Source organism: Cebidichthys violaceus, unplaced genomic scaffold (genome assembly GCF_023349555.1).
Source record: "Cebidichthys violaceus isolate CVI_PGR_0920_01 unplaced genomic scaffold, fCebVio1.0.p SCAF_8, whole genome shotgun sequence".
Taxonomy (NCBI): domain Eukaryota; kingdom Metazoa; phylum Chordata; class Actinopteri; order Perciformes; family Stichaeidae; genus Cebidichthys; species Cebidichthys violaceus.
This window is the reverse complement of record NW_027176964.1, coordinates 597,501-625,000: the sequence shown is the minus strand read 5'-3', so window position 1 is coordinate 625,000 and position 27,500 is coordinate 597,501. Positions and strand designations below refer to the sequence as shown.

The 27,500-nt window shown below is 44.8% G+C and overlaps 1 protein-coding gene across 3 annotated transcripts in view; it reads right to left on the bottom strand.

Annotated features, from left to right (window-relative positions):
* agap3 (ArfGAP with GTPase domain, ankyrin repeat and PH domain 3) overlaps positions 1-27,500 on the bottom strand; it is a 113,676-nt gene that overhangs the window by 46,921 nt on the left and 39,255 nt on the right. Inside the window, exons 2-9 of one of the 3 annotated variants that reach the window (XM_068737748.1) lie at positions 16,683-16,741; positions 14,258-14,345; positions 10,826-10,911; positions 7,806-7,947; positions 7,371-7,505; positions 4,210-4,337; positions 3,777-3,932; positions 1-783 (exon numbers count right to left, since the gene is read on the bottom strand). The exon at positions 1-783 is cut by the window's left edge and continues 1,414 nt beyond it. In XM_068737748.1, the coding sequence (XP_068593849.1) occupies positions 721-783; positions 3,777-3,932; positions 4,210-4,337; positions 7,371-7,505; positions 7,806-7,947; positions 10,826-10,911; positions 14,258-14,345; positions 16,683-16,741 (857 nt within the window). In that variant the 3' untranslated portion in view covers positions 1-720. Of the gene's footprint in view, positions 784-3,776; positions 3,933-4,209; positions 4,338-7,370; positions 7,506-7,805; positions 7,948-10,825; positions 10,912-14,257; positions 14,346-16,682; positions 16,742-22,473; positions 25,005-27,500 lie in introns of those variants that run through there. The other 2 variants (XM_068737744.1, XM_068737745.1) reach the window with 2 other exon arrangements.

The following is a 27,500-nucleotide window of genomic DNA, read 5'->3' as shown; positions in this document are numbered from 1 at the left end:
ATACAAGTCGGTGCAACCCAGTGTCATCCAACACGATCTCTCTCTGCAATACCTCAACACTCTACCCTGATTTTTATGAAGGCCTTCATAAAATAACCCCAAATTACTCTGATCTGAAATACCGCCATGATAATACATTTATACCACATTTTTTCAAATTCCATTCAATACTCCCTGGAAAATAAGAAGGAATCAAATCAAATCGGACCAAACGAAATGTAGGAAAAATCTAAAAGGAAGAACAAAAAAACAACAACGTGGCACCTCTAGTCCTTGAGTCCTCATTTATGGCAAAAGGCAGTGTGATGTGAGGAAAGGTTGTGTCCTTTGGGTGGCTGGATAACAGTTCCAAGAGTGACTTGACTGTACAGCGTGTGTTTGTATGGGATGTCTGAATGGGAGTTAGGGGGGAAGGGGGGGGGGGGGGGGGGGAGGGGGGGTGGGAGTGGACGGGGCATTTCCAGAAGAGTCCCTAGAGTCTGTCTCTGAAAGTCTTACTTTGAGTGCGCTCAAACACCCAAATGGACTCGACTTTAGGCCGCGCTCGACGCAAAGTCCTACGGTTTCCGTATAGTGCAAGTTCTATGCATTACCCTAAATGCCATAAAGCACCGAGGGTAAAGCAGCGACAAGCTGTAAGTCCTCGATAAGTAATCTCTCTAGCCTGTCTGGCAAAGCAGGGGGACTCTTTTTCTTTTTTTTTTTAACCATCATGCTCTTCTAATTCGGAAGGAGTTGGAAAGCCCTTTTTGTTGAAGAAAGGTTGGAAATAGAAGCACAAATCTGCAAATATTGAAAAACAGTGTCATTTTTTGTTTTTTTTTGTTTTTTTGTTCTTTGTTTGTTTTGGTTATGTTTTGTTTCATACGTGGAGATCTGGTAAAAGGTCAAGGGACTAAAAACATGAAATGGGACACGTCAAATGGCAGACATGAATACATGGATTAAATGAAGATGAATGAATGAGTGGGATAGAATTAAGTATAAAAAATGCCGTAGTATTCATCTAAATTCCTTAAACAGTGTGCTTTTCGACACAAAAAGGGACAGACAGCCTGAAGACGTCAGGAAAACCACAGACAGATTACAAAACCGATTGTTTCGACTTATTGACCATGGAAGCGCTAGGAAAGAATAATGTGTGCTGTGCTGACACCTAGTGGCCGAGGACAGCTATGGCAAAGACTGGCTTGAAATGATTGTGGTTGGTGAAATTGATTGTGAGGGCGGTGAAAAGACGGAGTGATAAGATCTTCTGTAGTAAAGCTTTGAGTTTCATTGATTTACTTAAAAAATTTAAAATAATAAGAAAAACCGGCCAAAGTGTAATATAAAAAGATTCACCTACTTTTAACGGGCTTTTCTAATAAACCACACCTGATGTGTTTGTTGTCGGATTAAAGTTGGCCCAAAAGTAATTATTTTCTCTCCAACACTGTTAACTCAATAAACTGCACATAGCAAAGGATTTTTTTTTTTTTTAAATTTCAAGAGTCCCAATGCCAGTGCCACAAATGTGACAATTATTACTTTTGTATCCGATTACAAGTGAAGATTTATTACTCGCAGCAATGTTCTCCTCTGCTTCATTAGAACAAAAACATTGTATGTAATGACTAAAGTGAGTCTGGTATTGATCTGTCAAAGCTCGTCTACTGATGAGATTAAGGCATATTTTCATTCATTGAACACTTTCTCTTTAAACTCCCAAAACTAACATAAAGTGAACTACTTACAAGAGTGGGGCTAGAAAACATGAATGGCAGCCGGCCGTCTATCAGCGAGCAGCAGGACGTTTTAGAGGACTTTCTAACACAGATGTCAACTTTTTTTTTTTTTTTTTTCTTTTTTGAACGGACAAAGCTAGGAAAGGGACATCCTCGATATTGTTGTGTTGATGGAATATTTTCTCTTTCTGGTGTTTCTTGTAATGGCGAAAAGGTTGGCACTGCAAGTCTTCCTCTCCTTAGCCCACTGCACTCCTCAAGTGTCACTGAAGAAATGTCGACATCGCCCCGTAAACTTTCCGTCCCCTCCTCCTCCTCCTCCTCCTCCTCCTCCTCCTCCGCCTCCTTCTTTCCTCCCTCACCCTCCCCTCTCCCACCCTCGGCTCGCTGCTCCTCAGAAGGTCATGAGCTGAAACTCCCGCTCGGCTTGCCACTCCGGCACCCACACTGGGTAGGTGGCGTGCTTCGGTATCTCCATGACGCGGATGGGGAGAGGCTCATTTCTCTGGTGGACATGGTTAGTCACTACCTAGCAGGGGGGGAAGGGAGACAACAAGGGGAGCTAGCACACAGCCTGTACTGCTCGGAGGCCACAAAAAAGCCTGCGGCTCCCACAGCAGCTGGGGTAACAGGGTGAAGGCAGTAGGAGAAAGAGAGGAGTCGGGGGATAGATAGGGAGTTAGAGACAGGGGGAGAAGGAGGTAGGAGGTAGGAGACAGGGGGGGGGGGCGACAGAAGAAAGCGCTCAGGGACAGGAAAGACAGGTGGAGGAGAAGAGTTATTTTAAAGGCGGGGAAGGGCGGATGTACCAGGGAGGAGTTAGGAAAGAAGTCATCTCACATAGCCTGCTCTCTGTCTCACAAAGCTCACAGAGTTCTGGAGAACAAAAAAACACTACGATAAGCAAACCTTTGGAAAAGCTGACTCAGGCATTGTGAAAACACTTTTTTTTGGAGGCACAAACGGGCTCTCTGAAGAATTATTTCATTGATTTGAAGGACAACAGCGCTATTTCTGGGACAAAAAAAAATAAATAAAAATAAATCTGCAGACCTCCCTGAGCTTGAAAGAGGCAGACTACGTGAGATTAGGAAAGGCTTAGCAGCAGAGAAGAAGGCTGGTGTAGGAGGGAAGAGAGAGGAGGAAAGGGGGGAGCAGGCTGAATAGAAGAAGAAGAGCAGAGGCTACAAGTAAAAGACAAGCTTAGGACAGCTAAGGAAATTAGAGTGGTTAGTGCACACATACGCTATTGGTTAGAGCAAAGGGCGAATACGACAGGACATGGGGTAAAGAGCAGGCAGACAAGGGTCGGGACACTGGTGTGGGAATTCCTGCTGGTCGAGATCGGATTTGGGCCGGAGTAGAAGTAAGCGGGGGTGAGGTCTGGGGGGGGGGGGGGGGGGGTCTAGACTCAGCGAGGCGGTTCGTGGCTGGGCGAGGATTTCTATCTGGAGCTGGGGCGTCGGAGGGTGAAGGGCATGCGTTACTAGCAGCGCGTTAACAGGGCATTGGCTGGCTCGGACTTTTAGTTTAGCTCGGTCGGGCAGGAGAGGTGGCGGTTTGTTGCTGCCGTTTCTGCCCAAAAGGGAAGTCACTGCAAAGAAAGGATCTAGTAAAAATAAGAGGGGGAGGGGGAGGGAGGTCAAAGATTTAGACAGTGCAGAGGGCCTAGTTTGTTATGGGTGAGATGAGAAACTTAATCCATGTGCACTTACTACATCCAATTAGAAAAGAAAAAGGACATGAAAAGAGTTTTTATTTTCCACAGTGCTTATCTTTGATATTTGCTTTGAAAGAAGGGTTTATTCTTTTGGAGCATTTCCGGGGATCTAATCTAATTTCTACTTCGTCTTTTTCTCCTTTGCCCTTTGTGCTGTGTGAACAAGACGCTTCTTTTTTTTTCCTTTGCCTGCATAGGAGGCAGGAGAGGTGGCTGAGATGCACTTTCGAGCGACCTGTCTCCCTCTGGTGGACAAAGTGTGCGTTTTGGCAACATGCCTCCTAGTAGTGTGAGTGGGTGTTGCTTTGCATCAGCTGTCGCATACTTACTGTGAAAATGTTGGAGCGGCGCTTCGACTGCTTGCGGATGGGCGTGGGCGTGTTGGAGGAAGCGATGGTCTCAATGCGCATCTCCCGCTGACTTATGCTGGGGGTGGAGGGAACGGAGGAGGAGTAGTCGCTGAACGCACCCCCACCATTGGCCGCCTGGGGAGCGAGAGAGATTAAGAGGAACCGACGGAATCAGAAGAAGGGAGGAGGGAAAACAGAGAGAGAGAGAGAGAGAGAGAGAAAGATGGAGGGATTGAAAGTCTTTATATTGAGGGACATTGTATTTATTTTCCCACGCTGATAAAAGAAGTCACGATTATGAGGAGAATTACATAAACGGGGAATATTCCTTAAATGGCAGCATGAAGCTCTTAAACGCAACAATTGAACCGCATGATCAGTGAGTAAAACAGCGAGCCGCCTCTGATCTTACCTGGTTAATGTGAACTGAGGGGATGGATGCAGCGGGGACTGACGAGTGGCTGGGAGAGTTGGGCAGAGATTTGCACGGGCCGATGGAGAGCTGCTGCTTTTTCCTCATGGCCACAACCTTCTGGGCAACTGGAGAAGAGCGTGGCAAAGACACAGCGACACATTGTTAACCCCGTCTTCCTCACACCAATGACTGTCAGTAAAGGAATTCAGAGAGCTTTGGGGGACTGCTTAGTGAACACAGGCAGCATACATGCGTTCCATTGCTCCTTTCTGGGACTACTACACTACTAATAGAAGTGAGTGAGAGCGACTTGATACAGAATGAAACAATAAGCTCAGAGATTGGATCCATTTACTCGACATAAACTGCTCAAATAAAAATGTTTTTAACCAATAGAAACCTTTAAAAGTACAGTGCCGTCCCTCGGTTTCCTAAAGATTTGATGACTTTTGTATTCATGACTGTGCAGCCAAAGATCACAATAAAGAAACAGGTGGTAATCAAAGTCTTTAGTAAGATATCTCATTATGTGTCATCACTTAAAGAGTCAGTTCCCCCCAAAAAAAACATATTTTCGGTTGTTTTATTAGCAACGGTTATGACGTTGCAAATAGAGCGCATTAGGTGAACTGGCCCTTTAATATTTCGTTTGGAGTCTGGAACATACAGATGATTAAATATTTTGTTGAGGCAGTTCCACTGCAGGTTTACTCTTCTGCATAGTGTTAGGACATGTGAATTAAGTCTGCATAAAAACAGAGAAAGAACACTGTTTTTGGCTTGTAGGCTTGAGATATTTTGGGTTAAAGTAAACTGAAGCACAAGGTTTAGAGGACAAACGTCTACATCAGAGTAAAAATATTCATTACTTTGACAAAAATCAGCAATACTTTGGCTTTAGGTATCAGCCGCTACCGAGAACCGATACCAGTGTTTAATAAATAAGTTGTATTCACCGTGTGGAAGTGACTTGATGAAAACATCTTCAAATGAACAAGAATTGCAGTTAAAGTGTCCACTGCTGTGCTGCTGCAGGACGCATGACGTAGAACGTGTAATCAGACCGTCACACTGTTTTCCTCTTGTTTCCTCATAAACAGAACACTTACAGCATAATAATCAAATAAAGCTCAGGCAAAGTAAGCAAAGCTAATTCCAGCCAGACGCAGAGGCATATGAGCACATTATCACAAAACACCTCGGGCCATTTGTTTTCCAGTCAGGTAATAAGCAACATACTGCAAAGAGTCTCATGCATATCTCCTGGGGGGGGGGGAGAGGGGGAAAAAAAAAAAAAAGAGTACCTCTATTTCCAAGAAAAATAATCATACAAAATGATGCTTGCAATTTTTTTTGTGTCACTCACTGAGCTCTCCAGAGTGAACTTGGCCAAATGAGACCGTTGTCACCACCTGAACAACCTGATTTGCCGTGCAGTTTGTGCAACCCCGTCATCTAATTCGCAGCACACTGGTGCGAGGGGCCGGGTGGAGCGAGAGAGGGGGGGGGGGGGGTGTTGTTCGCGGCTGCGTGACGTGAATTAGCACCGAGGGAAAAGAGAGAGAGAGAGAGAGAGAGAGAGAGAGAGAGAGAGAGAGAGAGAGAGATGATCTGAAGTTGCGCTGACAGCCGGGACCATGACGCCCGGCTGCCTGCTGCAGCGTGGCAAATACGGAGAGAAGAGTGAGACGGAGCGACGTCTCCGAAAACAGCCAGCGCTCCTTCACCTCTTTTAATTATTTCAAATTGGGCTTCAGGAAGCAATTACGGCAGACAACGCGGCTGTGCGTCAAGTCATCGGCATGCAAAGCGAACGTTGTGTTACATATTCAGATGTTTTGTGGAGGGATGACAGGCTTTCAGAGGAGCTGCAGCCTGAGGGGATAATGTGTCGGAGTCGAAGCCGCCGAGTTTCCACACGGCGGTTTTGTGACTTCAATTACGGATTCTGGGAGAAACTCAGAGTTCCCCGGATTCTTTTAAGAGATATTAAGAGGGCATTGCAGCAGTCATACCCGGCTGAGTATTAACCGGTGTTTTTACCTTCCAGCTCCACATTTGTATGCAATCCTACATCATGGCTTAAGCTTGAAGCGCTGGACAATTTAAAAGGCCTGCTGTGTTATTAATTAAGATGAGCCTGTTAATGCTCCTCTACTGTTCACAAAGTATACTGCTAATCACAGCTGCTGACCACACAGCATGAAGAATATTAATGTGCATGTGCGCCGTTCCGCACACGTCACACAGGCGGTTATGCTTGTACATGCTCAACAGCATGAAGTCCTTTTCAATTAGCAAGTGTAGTGGAGAAAAAAAAAAAACATGTGATAATTAGTGAATGCTAAAGCAAATTCTATTCACGTTTAACAGCGTGACGCACGGAGGTTGCAAAGAAAAATGTTGACCCAAGACTATAGAAGTTCATCTAATGTGTTGCCACAGAAACTAACTCAGAATTTATCTGCACAAGTTGGACATAATTTGACAACTTTCCTTGGGAAATAGGGTGAAAACCTCCAGTATCCAAGTGTCCAACATCGTTTGTTGATTCAAGAAATTGTCACAAAATCCTGTAATCTTTCCATCAAATTCGTCAGAATGGAAGTTGTTCATCTGAAATGTGATTTAGCTGTTAGTGTGAAGGTTTAGAATCATTCTGATCTCAATGAATGAACAAAGCTTTTGTGTTTGTTTTGAGTGAAGCATGTGAATAACACGATAAGCTAAAACTAGGGCCTCAACCTGCAAATTGACAATTTCTTTTTGGTAATTTTTTCTTCTATAAATGTCAGAGAGTAGCCTAAAATGCCGATCACAACTACGCAAAACCCACGTCTTGAAATTATTTAGAAATGTGTGACCAAATATTCACATGTGAGAAGTTGTGAATTTATGGCTCTTTTTCGTTTTACAATTCACATAAATGATTAAATGATTATTTAAAACATGATTCATGTTCTGTCAATCGACAACTTGTTTCAGCTCAAGAGAAGAAAAAAAACAAAACACGCCGATCAAAGCGAAAGAGTCCGGTTCAGGAGTTATCAAACATGTCTCACGGGCCAGCAGCGGGTAAACTAGTGACGGTGCTGTGCTCTAAACCACCATCATGCTCAAGCTACACCTTGTACTTCCTGTCCAGCCCCCCCTCTCACCGTCCTGGAAGACTCTCTCCACGTTCAGGCCGTAGGTGGAGCAGGTCTCATAATACGTGCAGCGCTTCAGGTCATTCGACAGCTTTCTGGCCCGCGAGTCATCGATCACTCTGGGGTTGGCGGCACTGATTGCGTCTGAGAGAAGAAGGTGAGAAAATATATCACTCAAACATTCGACTTAAACGATGAGGCTGGCGATATTCTGAAGTCCATTAATTTCACAAAAAAACGTTACTAAAACAGGTATAAATAGTGCATTTGTTGGGGACTGTTTTCAGCGGCGGATTAATACACATTTGATGCACGCGAGTATTTCCGGCAGCAGGATGGCGTGTGTAGGATTGATTCAAAATAATCTACAGAGCACATGTTCACTGTGGCGAGGGCAAGGACACCGAGTAGAGAAACATGTATATCAGATGTAGGAAGAAGCACCTTGTGTTCCAACGAGGACCATGGGGACCTCAGCTGTGTTCCTGTAGCTGGACAGGCGCAAGAAGTAATTGTAGACCGTCTGGAAGCTGATCTCATCCTCCAGGCTGAAGACGAACACCACCGCATCCACCCAGGCGGCAAACTGAGGACAGAGCAGAGGTGACACATGTTGAAGCGCTGTGAAATCTAAGAGGTCACATTATTGCACAAGAACCTTTACATAACTTTGGTTTGTTTTTTGCTTATTGTCACTTCACCTGGATGTCTGAGCTCCACTGTGCAGGACGATGCGTGTGCGCAGTTTGACACTAGAAGGCTGTTTTCACATTTTCTTCGTGCTCACTTTAAATCTGAGTTTAAGTCTCACGCTCACTTCTACTACTACTACTTGACATCACAACTAGTACGGAGGCCAATCGTGATAAAATATGCAACGAGTGCGCCGTGGACATTTGAAGGCTCCGGCATTAACTGTGACGGAGTAGTTACGAAACTTTTGAAACATAAAAGTTGCATGAACATTGATCCTACAAGTAATAGATGAACATTTAAGAATTGTTATTAAGGTTATTAAACTTCTTTTTGTGGGAAAACTATTGAGAGGCAATAATTATGTCTTCAAACTGTTTTAATGAATACAATTTGTTCTTATAATGGAGCCCTGAAATAGGCGATGTATCTTAAATACAGACATTTTTACTGTGAAGTGTTGCCGGCCTTCTTTCGACTGAAGTTCACACGTGCGGACAGAAGGGGGCAGTGTAGCAGCAGCCGCGACACAAGAACCGTCACTAGGTGATATGAAAGCGAATGATTTACCGCTACTACTGCATCCTCATCTGTATTCCCACTGCTGTCATAATTTAGGAATCTTTGTATCTGCGTCATATACGCTCACATTCTCTGCGTAGTTTATGATCAGACGGGGCAGAGAGGTTTCCCTTGAGCGGAGGAAATCAATCCTAATCACCATTCATTGTGGGGAAGAGGCCAAGCAGAGCTCAGAGTAGTGCTAGCAGTGACAATCAAGTGGTAGCTATTCCCCCCGTACTGCCCTCTTCTCCATTCAGCTTTCACACCTCACTCAGACCCCCAGCAGGGAATGAATGGAAAATCAAGCCTCCGAGGCACAACTCTGCTCAGCTTCCTGTGAACATAATGGAGGCCTTTAATTATGCCACTAATTATACAGGCAGCTGACAACTAAACCAAACTAATTTCTATTCCCTAATCTCACTGAGCGCAATGCAAGCGTAAAGTCGGAGCTTTGCCAGGCCAGGTGACAATAGCTGCTGATGGAAACGCACGGTCAGTTCACACCGACGTGTGGCGAGAAACATTGAATCTCGGGAGAAAAGCCACAAGCAGGTCGTTCTTGTATTTCCGGGGGTCTGTTAGCATTTTATTGCTTAATAAATGTCCCTCTTTCGAACCACTTATTGAATTTATTGGGGTTTTGTTCATTTCAAGCATCAAAAGTTACAAAAGACTTAGCATTTAAGAACTTAAACTCCAAGAGCGATAATCAAAAAGCACTCAATACATTCTAATACTCATGTTCTGCCACATGAATGTGCTGAATACGACTCTTTGCTAATAAAAAAAGACAGACAGCTGGTTGGTGCTAGAGGTGATAAGTGACGACGTACCTTTACTGTACGTTACTAGCTGAGAACACACCAATACTATATCACCATCTTCTGAGTGTTAGCAGATAGCTGCCTATTTACTCTTCCAGCAGACACACGGAGCAACATTAGCATTCATCTGGAGTCGTGTTTCTGACCACCACACAAAACGTCCAACTTTCTTTTAGCTCTGTTTGCGCTTCCTGCCAGCTCCTGAGGGAGAAATCTGGCTCTTTAGCAGCTAAACGCTCCACTGTGTTCAACAGGAAGCTGCAGCTTTGTCTGTCTGCCGTTTGGCGCTGGATCGGTGGCGTGTAGTCGGTTTATCAGAGCTTTTTGGTGACAAGCAGCTGTTTGCTGCATCTGGAAACAACACTGCTGAAGGCAGAGTGAACCAAAACAGTCAAATACAGCGCACTTTTAATTCATTAGACAATCTTTTTAGACAGCTTTAGATGCTAGTTACTTGCAGATTGAGACTTAAGATGCAAAACATGCGATTAAAGAAAATACAAATAAATACAATATGATCCATTGTTCTAAATTTGAACCATCCAAATCTTGAAAACAGGATAATCCAGAATGGATGAAGTAGAATTACACATAGATGTCCTATGTTAAGTAAGATCTGTAAATGGGAGGTGAAAGCCAACACTTTCTGGTGAAACAGCTCAAATATCAGAGGATAAGAGTCTGATGCTGACATTACACAATGCTTTGGAAAAGAATGAAATAGCATTAGTACGAAAATATCAATTGCACGATCTCTTATGAAGACTTAGAGAAGCCCACTGTGGATGAAACTGTAGCTCCATTACTCTTCATATTGCACATAATAATGTATTGGATGCTGTAGCTGCCTCTTGGACCACACACATTATTTTGGCTTGGCTTGCTCATTGATCTGTTGTGCTGCCCCGCTGCTCCAAACAGTCCTGCAGAGAAGTAATGGTCTGTCTCTGAACACGTCCTGCCCTGCATGACAGCTTGCAGTAGTAGCTGCACTCGACCAAAGACGCTCTCAGGTCAAACAAACACCTTTTTAGAGGCGTTCGAATTTCATGAACAACTTTCTCTTAATGACGGTGGAAGAAGTACGCCGATCCTTTCCTCAAGTGACAATACAACGATGTAAAAATACTCCATCAAGTCAAGGTCCTAAATTCAGAATCCTACTCATTAAGGCTGTTTTAGACTTACACTCATACGATTTCTTGGAAATAACTCATTTAAAAAGCATAATAAACAAGAAGAAATCTTACCCAACAAAGACCAACAACCACCGATGAGTCGATTAAACTACTTTGAGGTTTGCAGACAGTTCCTGTCTGACACATCTTGCAGCTTTAGAGTAAAAATATGTTTTTTCTTCTTCAGAATCAACACTCTTACCTGCAATTCTGGAGGCCCTCCTTCATCTCTGATCAGAAGCAGGTAGCTCTGTCCATCCACCACTATTTCTTTCTTGAAGCGTCCACCTGAGGAAGAGACATTTATCAAATATTTGTTATTGTTCCGAGAGGATTCCGTTAACGTGGTAAGTCTGGTACAAGATGATGCTGGAACATTGTCTAAGGATGTAATAACTGACCACCAGGGTTTTCCCCCCGAGGAGGGAAAACAGACGTGCAGACACATCTCATAAATCATAAAAACAATGAGGATGTTCCAGATACCAAAGTTAATATCAAAACACAGCTTGACATGGCCCATAAAAGTTTGGCGAGACGGTGTGTGAGTGCAGTTCTCAATTTGGACCCCCTGGATGTGTTGCTGCGAGGATCACATGCCGACAGGAAACCAGGTCTCTCTGGAGCCAATTATGTGGGCGAGAAATTGCCATTTAGCGCATCTAATGCACAGCTGCTGAGTGAACAGGTTCAGTGACACCGTCGCCGCACAGCCACAAGTCCCGGAAAAGCCCAACTTCCACTCCACTTCGTTATCAGACTCAGGCCGTCACTTCACTGCGTGAGCTGCAGAGGTTTAGAAGATTGGTTTTCACGGCATTAACATAACTCATTACACTTTGCTTAAAATAATCTCTCATTGCAAAAAGACTAAAAGAGAAAGGAACGGAAGTGATGGGGAGATAAAACCAGAGGCGAAAACATTATGAACCGGTTTGCCTCAGGTCACGCCACGTCCACAGCAGAGTAGCGGCGAGCTAACACTTAGCCTACAGCGTAGCCTTGGCTACCTCTCTCTCTCCTCGTCTACGTTTCTCCTGTAATATAAATGCATATTCCTCGCTGCTAGCGAAGCCGGCTGCAGATGAAGAAGAGATCAATGGGAGAACTATGCACTAAATTAGATTTCGCATGTCATTTAAATGGTCTGCGATCCTGCAGAGATTAAAAACATTCAAATGAGAAAGTCGTGAGGCTATGGATGTCCCTGGGTGTGAACACAGTGCCTTATGAATACTGAAAATGTATTTGCACAAATTAAAAAAAAAAAAAAATTCCAGGAACGATCACGAAACAGATCGAACAAATAGTGCTGAAGACTGCAGATGTGCCGACTAAAAGTACACCTGTTACACTCGTCTAGGAGTTTCATAAGCGGCCCTGTTCGCTCAGATATTCATGGGTAATAAGAGTGTCGGAGTTCACGCTGTGCAGCCTCCATATCAAGAACTCCAGGTCTTACATCACAGAGGAGCGGCGAGGGCCACACAGTAGCCAGGCCCTGGAATGTTTTAATAGGCGGAGAGTATTCCTATCTCAGCAAGCAATACATATCCACTTGAGCCACACTTCCACCCTGTTAAGTCCACTTTAGCCCGCTTGGCAAATAGGGGATTCTCCCAGCCTTTTGCACCGGCTCTCGAGCCCTGCTGGATGCTGGTTGTGTAACACAGAGAGAGAGAGAGAGAGAGAGTCACGTATACCAGCAGCCAGCTTTTCTTTTTCTTTTTTTTTTTTGTCAAACTCAAGTCACAGAGCTTTGGAGATTCAGACAAAGGACTGAGAAACTACGTGTCTGTGTGTCTCTGAATCCTGTTTAAAAAAAAAAAAAAAAAAAAGATGAGGAGGATCTAATTACACAGTGTGGGAAAGACTGGATCAGAACGACACAGCAAACCAAAAGATTTATCAGAATACGGAGCTTGGCGGCACACGCGTACGCCAGAACAAGATCATGGAAAGTCTCTCTGAAATCACTTTCTGTACCGAAAGCGTGCGGCGGTGGTGGAAACTCGGGTGGAAGTTGAAGTAAACATTTCAGTTGTGTAATCATGCGGGATCTTTATTTAGAGCCAATACAGAAAGCCTGTGCTGTGAATAATAATAATAATTGAGGCAGCAGACCCGCCATACTGAGAAGCAATCATTCAAATGTGTCTCCATCTTACATAAAAAGTAAAAAAAGAGAGGTGACTGATAACCTTGCAGCCAGCCTACAGAGAGCCGGTGAGGAGCTGGTAGGCACGGTTAGCACGCAGTAAGCATACTCCGCTTACACGGAGGCTTAGACCTTGACACAGAGCCACAATCCAACGGAGCGCTCCATCCGGTGTTGCCATGGCAACACACCCCAGTACCTTTTTTCTTTTTTTTCCCCCTCAGATATCATAGCAAAAAGCCCAGGAACAAAAAAAAAACGCTGAAGAAACAGCCGCCGCTGAACCAGTGTTAAAGCGTGTACAATTAAATAAAATAAAAACAAAGAGAGGTTGAGCAGCGGATAATTACGGGACAGGTATGTTGTATCACAGCAACGTAAAAGGACGACATGTCTGAGCCCTTGATTACAGCAGCAACGCTTCTTCTGGGTTTTTTCTTCCTGCATTTTCCACCATTGATTTCTCAAGGACTAATTAAGCCATGAGGATTTTTTTTTTCTCCCTTGGTGCAGCAAAATGCCAGAAACTAATTATGCACTTCACGTCTCATCCTCACTATAATTACACAAAAATGAAACACTGCAAAACCCCTCAAAGATCATCAGTTAACTCCGGGTTTACCAACATCTCTGAGGATTCCTGAGAGGAGGACTTACCTTTTCGGGCCAGAAGGGGGCATTCTCATTATGATTCTGCTGATAAGTTGGAAGAATATTTGATTTTTTTTTTATCTCGAGAGTGAGTTAAAAGGGAGAGGGTCGCCTTTCTGAAAATAGACCTCCCTAAACTGAACTGACCCATTCTCCATCAGCACAAACAGTTAATGACTTTGATTTACAGTCCCAGACAAAATGATGGGGTTTAGTTTTACCTTTGAGTTTTAACAATGAGTAATCTTCACAGCCCTAATTTACTGGGAATGTTATGCTTTGTCATTATCTCACCGATCTCAGTGGAGGAGGAAGCTAATTTATAAAAATGAACCCAGCCAACTATCAGTTCTGGCATCCGGAAGCTTGATTTGATCCAACACACAACATTTTAATACAAACTAATTAGAAAAACACTCTCACAAGGCACTGTGCTCCATGTAAATATCCTAATACACACATCCTAATATGGTTATCCGTCTGCACCGTGTAGCAATCAGTGCCAACATGCTCGACTTTCTTCCCGTTGTAAAACAAAAGAAAACTAATTTACCAGCTGGCGGGTTTCTGTATAATTTCATTAATCAAATGATTTTAGAAGACATCAGATTGTCATCAGTCTAATAACGAGGCTTCTCTTAATTTATGAGAGGCTGACACATCGAAAACAAAAAGGTGTTCACCCGTCAGCGACCACGTATTTCATATGACAAGATGAATTAGAACATGAAAGCCGCAGTAAACGCGCTGCATTGATCTGAATCTGTGTGGTTTTCTTTGTAGTATCTGACACGTTTACGATCACCTCCAACGGCAGACTCTTACCTTCGGGAGACTCCTCCTGCACATATGTGCCCGTCAAGTACCGGTGGACCAAAGCAGACTTCCCGCTGGACAGATTTCCCACAATGCCCTGCAAGGCCAAGAGCAAAATACTGTGATTATCGCTGACAGGCATAACATGGCAGGTACAAACCAGAAGCATATGTAGACTTGAGGGGTAATGGTGACCTGACAAAAAAAAAAAAAAAAGAAAGTCTCAGCTCAAGGTTGTCTCACTTTGTGTTTCTGTAGCGTTCAACCTTACTCAGCGACTCTATCCGCTGAGTAAGGCCATGAAACGTTCAAAGCTCCAGAAATACGCCGTTAAAGGACCTTGAGTGTGAGAATTTATTAAGGTCAAGCTGCTGCTTTAAAGGTTTCTGCAGGTTTTGGCCCATTATCAACAAACATGTACATTACATCAAGAGACGACATCTATTCTCATATCACGATGTCAATATAAAGCCTATATATTGCGCAGTCCTGTATTGGTTTGTATCCATTAGATTCATGTTGAAGTATACGTCAGAGTCCAAGTAACGGGAAATTGCATCTGCCTCAGAACTGTAGTATTGGTTGGACTGTAATTACCAAACACAACACAGGAAGGTGAATCAATGTCCACCGTGACGGAAGTAGATTTTAATTCCATACTGGTATAAACATGTTTATATGGTATGCTTAGAAAAATGATGGGAAGTAATAGAAAGTACATTTGGTTTGCAGTCAGGGAACAAAACCTAGAAAACCACGATCTGGTTCTTCACGCAGAGCGCAAGAGGTTGAAACATCTTGAGGAAAGCCCTGGAACATACGACGGAGTGGTTGCAATCTTTCCCCTACTTCCTCTCCCTGGTGTCTAGACCAGACCTAGCTACAACGCCTTCAGGGTGATGCATGGCGGAGGGTGGGCTGATGATGCCAGCGTGTCTGGGAAGAACAAAGGCTGCAACATGCCTCATCATCTCCTCCTCCTCCTCCTCCTCCTCCTCCTCCTCCTCTACCTCCTCTACCCACCATCGCCCTCCTCTTCTTTAGATCATTAGTGGGTGTTAGAGTCAGGTATGGTTCTAATTATAGGGAAGTTTGAGGCTCAGGAGAAAAGATCGGTTTAAGGCCTTTCCCAGCCTTCCCCCTGTATAATTGAAGTATAAATATACCATGTGGTACCCCAGCAGAATAAACTATGAATAAGCTTTAAGTTAGCAAACGTTGAAGGCCGTGTGCGGTGAAAGCAACAACAATCGACTTTGAACGTACCACTGAACCAGTGTTCCTGCTGTTTTAACTGACCTGCTGATGTATAGCCTTTGTAAAATCAAAAAGTCGTATCAGCACTATTCCAGCACAAAAGTCTTCTTTGTAGACGGTTGGGTTTGATCTGGGAATATTTTAAGAGTGCGGATTTAATGATCAAAAGACGGCAATAAAATAAGGTTTGACCACAGTTTAGTTGCCGTCGTTAAAACTACAATGCCGGGGTACGGCTCACTGCTGGAGCAGATGTTTCAGAGCTCATCTCAGCCTGTCATCATTTCAGCTCATCTGCAGACACTTCCCGTCGTTATTATTATGGCACCAAAAAGAAGAAACAGATTACGCCATCATATTAAAAGGCTTCTGAGCCCAACTTCCTCTCATGATGACCTTGTCGCTTGAACAGCATTACTTTGAAATTCTTTTGACTGTTTTGAATAGAATGATCGCTTCATTCAGTCTTTCCAAATCTATTGAACAAAAACGAAAAGCTCCCGATTAACACCTGAGAAACCTTAAAGGAACAGGGACGCATTTCAAGTGTTTGAAGCCAAAAAAGAGCCAGCATGTCTTTGAGCTTGTGAACCCCCCCCCCCCCCCCCCCTTCATTCCATTGAAGTTGTCTCTTTTGCAGAGGGGCAAACAATGAATCCCCCAAACACGGAAATATTATATCAACTGTCAGAATGGCGGAGTGCGGTTTCTAAAGGCTGCTAGTCTTCATGAGCGGAAAGCACTAAATCATGTGAGGATGTTAGTTGTTCATTTGGCAGCGGCTGTGTGTGTGTGTGTGTGTGTGTATGTATATGTGTGTGTGTGTGTGTGTGTGTGTGTGTGTGTGTGTGTGTCTGTGTTTGTGCGTGCGTGTGTGTGTGTGCTTCACTGGCGGGTGGGATCAGACCCAGGATGTGTCACCAGTCTAGCCCAAAACTGTCACTCATTTCGCGTCCTGCTGCAAGCCACCCGGCGTCTCCATGCCAACGCATCTCATTAAAAATCACCCAGTACGCGCCAGGGAAGAAGTCCAGCCAATTTCTCGACCGCTCCAGCTCGTGTAAAATGCTAAACCGGTAATGCATGGGCAGAACACGCTTTCCCGTTGACATTTAAAACGATCAGCAAGACGAACAGACGGAGGGACTGTTAGAAATATGAAAAAAAAGTTACTCACCACTTTCAGCTCCGGCACTGACCGACTCAATGTCCATTCCTGGCTGTTGACGAAAGAGTCTAAAAAGGAAAAAGAGACAAAAAAGAAATGAAGTCGAGCAGCATTGAAAGGTAATCCATCTGTTTGAACCCATTTGACCGACAGATGATATGGTATTAACAGTATTTCCCATTGGACGATGGTGAAGCACTTTACAGCTACAGTTTATAGTCTGTAGTTCGTTTTATGATGGATTCAGCCGTCGTATGGATATAAATAATCTACAGTCTGATCAGGTATCTAGGACACTTTGACGTACTGGGGGATCCATTTTTGAAGTGAATGCTCAGCTTAATTTCACCTATTCCCCCCCCCCCCCCATCATCTTTTACTTCCTGCACACAGAAACTCCACAGTTCACCAGTGGTTCACCAGTGGGGTCGTGTCAAGATCTGTCGAGCCATGCTGCACCAAGCTAAGCGAAGTTAAAAGGGTCAAATGGTTAGATGAAGATACAGCCTTTCAAACTGGCAAACTTTCAACCTTTACTTTGTGTCATACACTCCAGACGAGGCAAAAGTTTCTCTTCATATTTTTCACTGCATTTTAGTCCCGAGGGATTCAAACAATATGATCCGAAAACAAACAATTTAACACATTAGAGCTGCAGCAAATGATCGAAAAAAGATATTTTGACGGAGCAAAAAGACCAAAACAATCAACTGGTTTCACTTATTTATTGGCTATTTTTTTCTATGGTAGTATATTGAACATCTTTGTGTTATAAACAGTTAATAAGCCAACTTTGGCATCTGTCATCATTTTCTTTTTTTGTATCAATACAATGATAAAGAAAGTAATGAGCAGATTAATGATGAACAAAACTAATTGCAGATCTTTTTTGTTGATGTGTTTACAAAATGGATTTACCTATCAAAACACACAACTGCCAGGAAGGAATTGTGAAACACCCAACATACAGTGAGTACAATGTATGCAGTTCAATAACGGCTTTCAACACAGTGCAATCGCTGAGCAGGATTTAGCTAATCCATTTCAAAAGGCAGCCATTATCAGGCTTGAGTCAACTTGTTTGGCGTTCCAGTGACATTTGGAGACTTCGACTGGATAATCGCACAAGCAGTGGGAAAGAGCACCGTGAAGAACAATGCAAACCCTCAGAGCTGAAAACACAAATGGCAGCTCCACAAGCGGTGCCTGTTTCCCACAGAGATGGAGTACACAACTGAGTGTCATAACAACTATTACAACAAAGACCACCTTCCTGTTGTGGATCATGGCTTTCTCACCATCTGAACCCCCCCCCCCCCCAAGAAGAACATGCCACCTCCGATATGGGAGAGTAGACTCCCTGTCTCCAGACAACGAGGTGTGTAATACCAGGTGAACCCCACACACTCCCTCCTCATGTCGAAACCAGAACAATTAAAGTGTTCACACACTGAATGGGGAGCCACCACCACAGCAACAGCAAGCCTGTTTGTTGCACCGCTGATGGTTTCCTTCTGTGCCCGAGGCGATTAAGGAATGACAGCATAAACAGCAAGGTAACCACTGTCGCTACAAGACGCGTTTTGTAGTTCCTCTCCAGAATTGATGCTAAAAGCCCGAATGACTCATAGCTGAGTAGACCTGAGCCAAAAATTCCTTTAGCTACTACAATTAGGGTAAACCCCCCCCCCTGCTCAAATGTTTACTTATTTCTGAGATCCACTTACAAAGAGCGTCACGCTGCTCTTGTTGTGGGAGAGGAGAGAAGTTCATCTTCAACAGAAGGGCCTTTCACCAAGCATTGTGTGGAGCAGCGCAGTCTTTAGACAGCCCGCCTCCTGCTAAGCCCTCTCTCTCTCTCTCAGTGTGGGTTTGACGTGTCTGAACACGAGCGAAGACACCCATCGGATCCAGTTTCAGGTCTGAGACTGGATCAGATGAGGTTGCTAATTTTCCTGTATTTCCTTTCATTCTGTAAGGACCAATTATTTCCAGCTGCATCCACTGTACTGACTATGATGGGTTTTTTTTTTATTTATATCATGTTATTTTTCATGTAGCAATTTTAACAAACACATCAAAGTTACAGTCTTTAGCACTTACTGATGAAAAACATTGACAAACAGTCAATGAATAGAGAATTAAACAGACACTAAAGAAAGTGCAATAAAAAAATCTAAAATAAACGGGAAAAAAAGGCCTCCGGATGCACAGATGTTTTTCTCACATTTGCCCATTTCACGTACTAAAACTTTCACAGAGGGACACATTCAAATAAAGACCAATCCTTTGATAACCACGCAGGGAAATTAAGTGTCATCGAAGGCCAACGCAGAAATGGAGTTGCTGGCCGCTGACGAGCGCTGCATTTCTGGAGCAGCACACTCCCTCATTATCGATCGTGACAACACCACTTATGCTCTCAAGGACATAAAAGCACCAAACGAGAAGAAAGGAGGAGGAAATGAGGAGCTTTTACACAAAATTGTACAGGACCTGACACTTGTGCATTACTCTTTTAAAAGAAATCATCTGGTACACCCCCTCTGGAGAACACACCCTTTATAAACTGAAACACGGAGAGAAGGCAGAACTTTTTCCATCCCTGGAGCAGATACAGTACAACCAGTTTGGTCCCATGCTAAAAAAGAAAGAAAGAAAAAAGGCCTAATTGAATCCATGTGCTTGTGTTACGTCATTATTCAAAAATGAGCATCCCTACATTACCGTGTCCCAGAATGCCTGTGGAAATGCTTAGAGAGGACACCGGTGTCTTTGTCTCTGCCAGGGGGAAACTGCGTTGCCAGCTTGTTTGTTTGGTTTTTCACTTCACCGCTCATGTCTACTCAGATAAAAATGACCATTCTGTCCGAGTGTAGCGAAGCACAATCGCCACCCCTCCCACTTACTCCCATTTCATGAGAAAAGAAAAAATGCAACGCGAGCAAAAAACCACATGCGTATGGTTGTCTGAGTGCGTGTGCATGTGCACGCATGCGGGCATTTCTACGTGCAGGGAATCCAAAGCGGTTTTTGGAATGAGAGAGGACAACCTTGAGGTCGAAACTTCCACTCTGACCGACTTTCCAACCATGCTTTCCCACTATCATAAATTACAGAGTGAGAATTTAGCTAGCAATTAGCTTTTCTACTTTGCTTGTGTGCCAAACTCAGGGCCAACCAACATTCCCCGTCTGACTGCTTTCATCGTGGCCCCCTTGACGAATTGGTCCTGTATCGTCTTCCTGTTGTGTGCCGCCCTGTGGGGCCGTTTACACAGCAAACAACCCGGTCAGAGAATCTTATCTCGGTCCTTCTGAGCTCCCCGAACACCAACCTCTTCAGTGTATCAAATGGAAGTAAGTGACAAACACAATCAGCAGAGAACAAGGTAAAAATCTTTATGCCGTGTCAGTCTGGATGGCCTGCCCTACTTAAAGCTCTTTAAGCTGAGCGCTGTCTGCCGACAGGCATTGATCGCTTTCCTGAAAATAAATTGGACCTCCTGGTTCAAACAGGATTCTCATTTAGCATGAGATTTGCCAATTGGGTTTGGAGACATCTTGCAGCACAATGGTCAGGTTTGACTGACTCAATAAAGAGAAGGATGTGTCAAATGTATCTTTTTCTGCTACCCAGAACAAAATGATCAGCCCTGAACTAAAAGAAGAAAACTGCATACAAAGTGAAGGACGATCTACAAATTGCAACTCAAACTCAAACTTCAGACTTGTTGTAGACTTGTTGGTGAAAAAGCGAACTGTTTCTAGAACAGCAGGATGCTGTTTCACCTACTCAACCACGGTCCCGACGAACAAAATGTACCCTGGCTGAGATTTGCGGTGGCAGATGCTCAAATACGAGCTATATTCAGTTAAAAACAGATTTCCCTCCGCTCATGCTTTTCAGTATCTCGCTTTCTCCGTGTTTCTCCTGCAGCAGGTGAGGGGGCCTCGTCACAGTGGTACCGTTTGTCCCAATTTCTTTGAAAGTGTCTATTTGTCTCGAACATATTCACCTGCTGGGTGTCTGGCTCGCCCACCCCTGCTGGTATACGCAGATGCATCTTTTAAATCAATTGTCAATATGCAGGTTTTAAAAGACAGGCCGACAAATTCCAACCGCAAAGTTACGTTGTAACAGGAAACGTTGTTAGCAGGAATCCACAGGGCGTGAATGAGACGGAGCGAGGGAATTCCATCCTCATTAATAAACATCATGTCTGAGATAAAAGAAAAATGGATGACAAACACGGGGGGGATTTTCTTCAAATTGTCAATACGGTAATGGCAAGTCAAGACAAGTCAAAAATAAATATGCATCAGCGAGCACATTTTTCTGCAGAGACTTATTACAGTTCTATCTCCAGTGCCGGTATCTCAACCTTCAACGAGATGAGTGCATTGCTGACCACCTACGCCGCATTGCCAGCCACCCCTCCTCCAACCCACAGACCCCCAGAGAGCCCCCATCCCGGCACACGGTTCACTGATCACTCATGCCTCCACAGAGTGGCTTTGTTCACCCACAGGTGGGGGTGGGGGTGGGGACGCTAGCGCGCACACACCTCAACACCCATCGCCCTGAATCACCCTTCCCCCAAAACACCACAAGATTTAGAAGTCATCATCAAAAAGGACCTGAGCGGAGCGTGTGTGTGCGCGCATGTGTGTGTTTAGTTTTGTGAGTGCTGGGCTTCGGCTTTCTGGGTTTAATTTAGGAGCGAACACTTAGGCAGGTAGCAACAGGCGGCGAGGCCCGCCCAGAACACCTCACTTCACTCAGTCTGATCGGCACACCTACATTCCTGATGCCTGAGTTCAGCGACTCTGCTGTGGAGAAAACGGACAAATACCACTTGACACTCCACCACGGGAACAGGTATTCTTGGTAACATGTCATGTGAGAATACAAATACACCGGCAGATCAACAAGGTTGACCTCAGGGCCCATTACGGGTGTCATTAAGTTGTCATGAACTAATTAGGTCTTTTGCGTGAAGGTGTGGAATTGGATCTTGACCCACAAAAAGTAGCAAATCACAGCTATTAATGCAGGTATAATATTTGCCTCTCTCTCTGTCTGATCTTCCAGGCAACTCGACAAACGCACTCCACTTTCACAGTTGTCCTTTAGAGCAGTGCTTAAGGTCGTCTTCCTTCCCCCCCCCCCATCATTACAGCATGTAAGCCCTCTTAATTTAGCCCTGCTAGGCCGCTAAACAAATCCCCATTACAGCCACTAACTGCTTTAATGCTACCGTTTTAAGCTGCGTCTCTGGGAGGCCAAGAGACAGCATTATGTCCTGTGTGTGGGTAACACAGAGACAGAACTGGGGCTGTGCTACACCACAGTTGCACCACTGCAAAACACGCCATTACACTGTGTTCTCATCAGTCACTGGTGATTTGAGTTTACTGTTTACTGTACTTACCTACTCATTTACTGAACTTCAACAATCTTATGTGAGGCCAATTAGTTGCTGCGTAAGTGCTCACACACACACACACACACACACACACACACACACACACACACACACAGGCAATTCACAAATGAAAAACACTGGAGAAATAAAGCACCCGAAATAGAAATTCCAAAAGGACTCTCTGGAACCAGACGTTTTTTTGAATGCCATCCAAACTCAGAATTCCCCATGTGTTTTTCATTTGCCTGTCCCTCTAAAAAAAAAAGTGCACTTCCTTCTTTCTTTTGAGCTGAAACTTTCTGTGCAGTGGAGGAGGGGCTGCAAATTAAGAACTGAGCTGAGAAAGAAATTCAGCAATCTTGCAGGTCTTACCTTGACCTTTGTGGGAGTCAATGCCTGCCGGAGTCTCTATGGAGACTGGCTGCGACTTATTATTCCCTTCCAGGGGATATTGGCCGGTTTCTTTGCTCTGGGACTGCTGGGTTTCACATTTGCCACTGCACGGCTGCTCTTTCCTCCTGAAACGGTTGGCTATGAGCTGCCACAGGCTTGGTTCTTCTTGAACTGGTTTGGAACAGAGTTTTGCTGGACAGAGGGGTACCTCCATTACCTTGACCTTTCCCCTGCTGTGGTAATGAATGTACTGCATGCCCTCGTCCTCAGTCGGGTCACTGGAAGTTGAAAGCGTTCTTCCCGTGAGGTACGAGAAAGGCCGCGGAGGCATTGTCGTCTCCTCAGCAGTACTTTTAGTCCGAGAGTTCTCCTGTAATTCCCTTTCAGGTCCAAAAGCAACTTTGTCCCGGGGCCGGGTCCTCCTGATTCGCAGGCTGAGGCTCCTTCTTAAGGAGCTCAGTGTACTTTTTGGAGCTTCAGATTTACTGGATTTGGGAGACGATTTTGCATCTGTGTCACTATCGCTCTCCTTGCTCTTCTCTTGAGATGCTTTGCCAAAAAGCCTCCAACGGAAGCCCCCTTTGAGAAAGCCTCCGTCGCTGCCTGTGCGGCTGCAGCTCCTCTGGCTGTCTATTTCATCATCAGAGCCCCTCTTTCTGAGCTCCAGTACCGTCATACTGACGGGCCTGGGCTTCCAGTTCCTCTGGCGGACCCTGGGGATCACCTCTGCGGGGGCGGAAGGCCGCTGAGCCACAACGGTATTGAGGCCATCCACAGCCCTCAACTCAGCCTTCCTGGTCCTGTTCTGCTGGTTGTTTTCCAATATGCCTGCCCTCTGCTGGGTCCGGGTCTCTGACACTACTGGGCCTGGGCCCGCCAGCATGCACACGCTCCTGGGCCTCCGCAGACGCCTTTCTTGTTCAAGTTGACAATCTCTTTGCTGCCTGACCGAGTCGCCATACATGCTCACCGGTCTCCCACCCAGCGGGGCTTCGTCCTGTCGCGACCTTCGCAACACGGCCCGGGGCAGAGAGCTATGTCCCGCAACAGCGCCATGTTCCCCCAAGACGAGCCCTTTAGCGTGGACGGTGACAGGTCGGAGTGTCGAGCTCTGAATGTGTTGCTCCTTGGCTGACTCTGCCACGTCTCTGCCTTGCTGCGAAGAGTTACCTGAGTACCTGAAAGGCTGTTTCAAAAACCTGTCCGTCTTCATTTTTCCCTCCACCTCCTCCAACTCCTCCTCATTCTCCTCCACAACTACCTCCTCTCTTTGCCTCCCAGCTCTACCTGAGCAGCTCAGGGAGGGCCACCTGTCAAGCTCGTGCCGTGCCCTGCCCGGCCTGGGGCTGTTCTCCATTGGCACCACGCTAATTATCTCCCCTCCCGGCTGGCAATTCTCAACCAGGTTGTGGGCGACCTGGCCCATTCCCAGCTCCGACACCGCCGCATCTTCCTGCGTTTCCTTCAGGATTACAGAGATGTGGTAAACGGTTTTCCCCTGTTGGCCAATAGCTGTACTCCTTGGGGTCACATCCACGGTCCCACTGCTAAGGAAGAGCATGGCACTTCACTCAATACTGATTCACTCACACATCCTCATTCACCAAGCGTGTCGCACTAGCCAGTGCTCACATTCTGAGCTGCTGAGATTCGGCTCATGAAGTCCTTCATTTGAAGACCAGATTCCTGTGCCAGGCATAATCCTTCACCTTTGACATGGGGGAAAAAAAAAACTTCAAAGTTGGAGCAAAGCCTCGCTGCCACCTGCATCCTCTGGCTCCTTTACTCACACAGGCATTTAGATGGTAGCTGCTCTCTCCACACACTTTGTTCAACTTGTCTTGCACAGGCAGATGAACAAAAGAAAAAACTGGTTATCCACCGCTTGTTTTGCAACAAAGTCAAATCTGTGATAGTTGCAAAAGTTGCAACTTAAGGAAAATGAATCACCCTTCCTCTTTGGCAAGTTACGAACTGAGAGCAATCCTTGTTGTTGGCAGTGCAGACAAACCCCTTAATCTCTGAGCTCTTGCCATGCAGAGCATGAGGGAGTGTGTCTCTGTTTGAACTTTCAGCTGCCTTCCAACCCCCGGGACACATGGAAAACAAGGAACGGATCCCACAGGCTTTAAACACGCCCTCCTGATTCCTCCACAGCTGCTAGCGGCCCCCCAGAGACACACACACAGACAAAAGTGAACACGAGATTGAGAGAACACTGAGCTGATTACACGCCGCTGTTATCAACAAAGAGTGCATGCCATGAATGGACACTGAAAACACAGAGAAGGGGGAAGAAGAGAAAATAGAGCTAACCAAGTTCTTTGGTCATTTATCCACATTTTAGAGACAGCCACGTCGTACTAAAACAAAAGGGTCGAGTATAGCTGCACTACTTGTACACAGTTTGGTCATATCTCTGAGAGAGGAGAACTTACACAACATGAAAAAATGCCTGCCTCTCACTACAGGGCCTAAAAAAAAAAAAAAAAAGAAGAACTGCAAACCTAGCCTGTGTTAGTAACATGAAGTATCCACACTGCTACACACCACGCTTCCAGTGGCTCCCACTACACAGCCCACACACAGTGGGAGAGCTCAAGTTTAATGGACCAAACAGCCTTTACGATTTTCCCACTGTCCCATTTTCTCTTTTTCCACAGGTGTTGAGCTCCACGACGCTTTGGTGAACAGAAATGGGGCCATCAAATACGGGGCCGTGGACTAGATAAAGAGCTTCATCTGAATCGAGCCAGATTTTACCTGCTCGGCTGTGCAGCACTCTAGTTATAGCGAGGTTTGGGCTGGAACACTGCCCCTCTGTGGTCAGAGAGAGAACAATGTAGGACACAGAAAACTAGGGAAACGTTCGCCTGAGGTTACGTTGATATCTATTTAGTTAGCATTACCCTCGACACTGATTTGATGACACTGCAACAGAACTACCACTCTCTAAAATGAGATATAATATTGAAGCCTCTCATTGGAGCATTTCCTATATTAAATACAGCACAGGTGCGTGATCATTTAGCATGTATTGTTTAGGAGGGAGAACACCTAGAACAAAATGACTGCCAATTCTCAGAGTGCGTCACTGTGGGAAATCATGACTGCGTCACTGTGGGAAATCCAGTTCAACTACGAAGCTGGAAGCTGCAGTCCAAGCGTCACAGCAGCACTGGATTTAAAAATCTATTTCTTTCATTAAAAAAACCCCTAAAGCCCTTAAACATTTATCATTCCTTCAGATTGACAGAAAAAAAGAAAAAAACCCAGTACGTGCGTGTACTAATATTTGAGGTGCTTCTTGTTGCATTTCTTTCCTTTTGTGTCTTATCAGCAGACTGAGTGGCAGTAGAATGAAAACAATTTAAACTATTTAAGGCATTGTTCCAGGACACCCAGTGCTTTACTTAAAACCACATACTGAAGACACACACACACATAATCAGGGATGTGTTGACTTTTCTTATGAGAGAGTATTAATTAAGTAATACCAGCAAAATGTCAAGACGCCTTGACAGTGTAGTTAGGTCCCATGCTAAGCTGTCAAAGCTCACAGTGGAGGCCTTTACCTGAGTCTTTGAAGCAGGGGTTTGGAATGATATGAGGCTCATCGACAAGCAAACAGTCCTCTTCGCTCCACTGGACCTGGTGGTGTCGGGTTCGTCTGCGACCCCCGAAGCACAGCAACATAGTTAACATCAAAAGGAACTTCTTTATGACTCAAAATGAAAACATCCAGGCGCCCGAGGTTTCCTGTGTCAGTTCGAGTCGTCGGTCATCCTTTATTTCCCCTCTCCTCATGCGTTTTTTCTTTTGCTTCTATCAGGCATAGCTGTGAAAAGCTCCTTGCAGCTCAATTCTCAGCTCCTGCATGTTCCAGGCCCTCTGTCGCTTTTGTCCAGCACAAAAAAAAAGAAGAGTCTTCTTTGTCAGTTGCACCATGTTGCGGCCATGATTTGCCCTCCATGCAGACACGATAATGTGGATACCAGCAGAAGCCCGACCGCTTACCGGACAGTCTGAGGAAGCGGCCCGGAGAGCCCGTGTGTCACGACTTTCTTGGAGTCGTTTCCTCCTGGTAATTCTTAATGCAGGTGTTGGCTAACAACGTCCTACATGAGAAACACTGATAGGATTAAAGTTAATCCGCTATCCTGTTGTCTGTAGGTCCAGAGGAAACCCGGGCTGTGGTAAATCATGAGATTTCAAAGTACTGACACAGAAACAGAGCTTCTCTTGTGCGCCCGTCTCTCCTCCTCTGTCCCACAGCTCAATGTTTCTCCCTCTTGAAACCGTATCTTGATGGCAGCTGGGAGGGTTTTTCAGAAAAACTGGATTAGCGTGTTTTGAGGTTCCTGAATTACCCTCCGCCTCCGTGTCAGTGTGTACACACATCAGCCTCCTTGTGAGCAGATGTCGTACTGTGTGCGTCGGCCATTTATCTATTTCTCTGTGTGTTACAAACATGAGTGTGCTGTTGTTGTTTTAACTCTGATCTGACTTTGTCCTTTACTTTCCTAAAGCTACATTCAAAATCCTCACCAACGCAAAAGAGTCACCTCTATCAGCATATCTGTCGTTGTCGGTAAATGTCATAAACACGAAAGATACAAAGATGGTTTTTGTTGAACATCCCAAATGCCCTTTTCCACTTTCTACTGGCATTTTACTAATACAATACATTGTTATTGTACATTTTTTATAAAGTAAATCAGAAAACAACAGGGGCCATTTGTTTGTTTTTTAATCTAATAATGTTATTCAGAACAGGTATCCTCATAGAAAAACGCCTCCTGTTCTTAATTGAATTCAATAAGAGCTTATGTTAATCAATAGTATTTGCATTTTCAGTCCAGATAATCACATCACTAAGGTACTGCATACTGATATGAAGATTACATTTTAAAACATTTTCAAAAACAAAACTCTAGGGACAAAAATTGTAATTACTGTCAATTTTGAAGAATTCTTATCAAGTTGCTGGCTCGTCATTTATTATA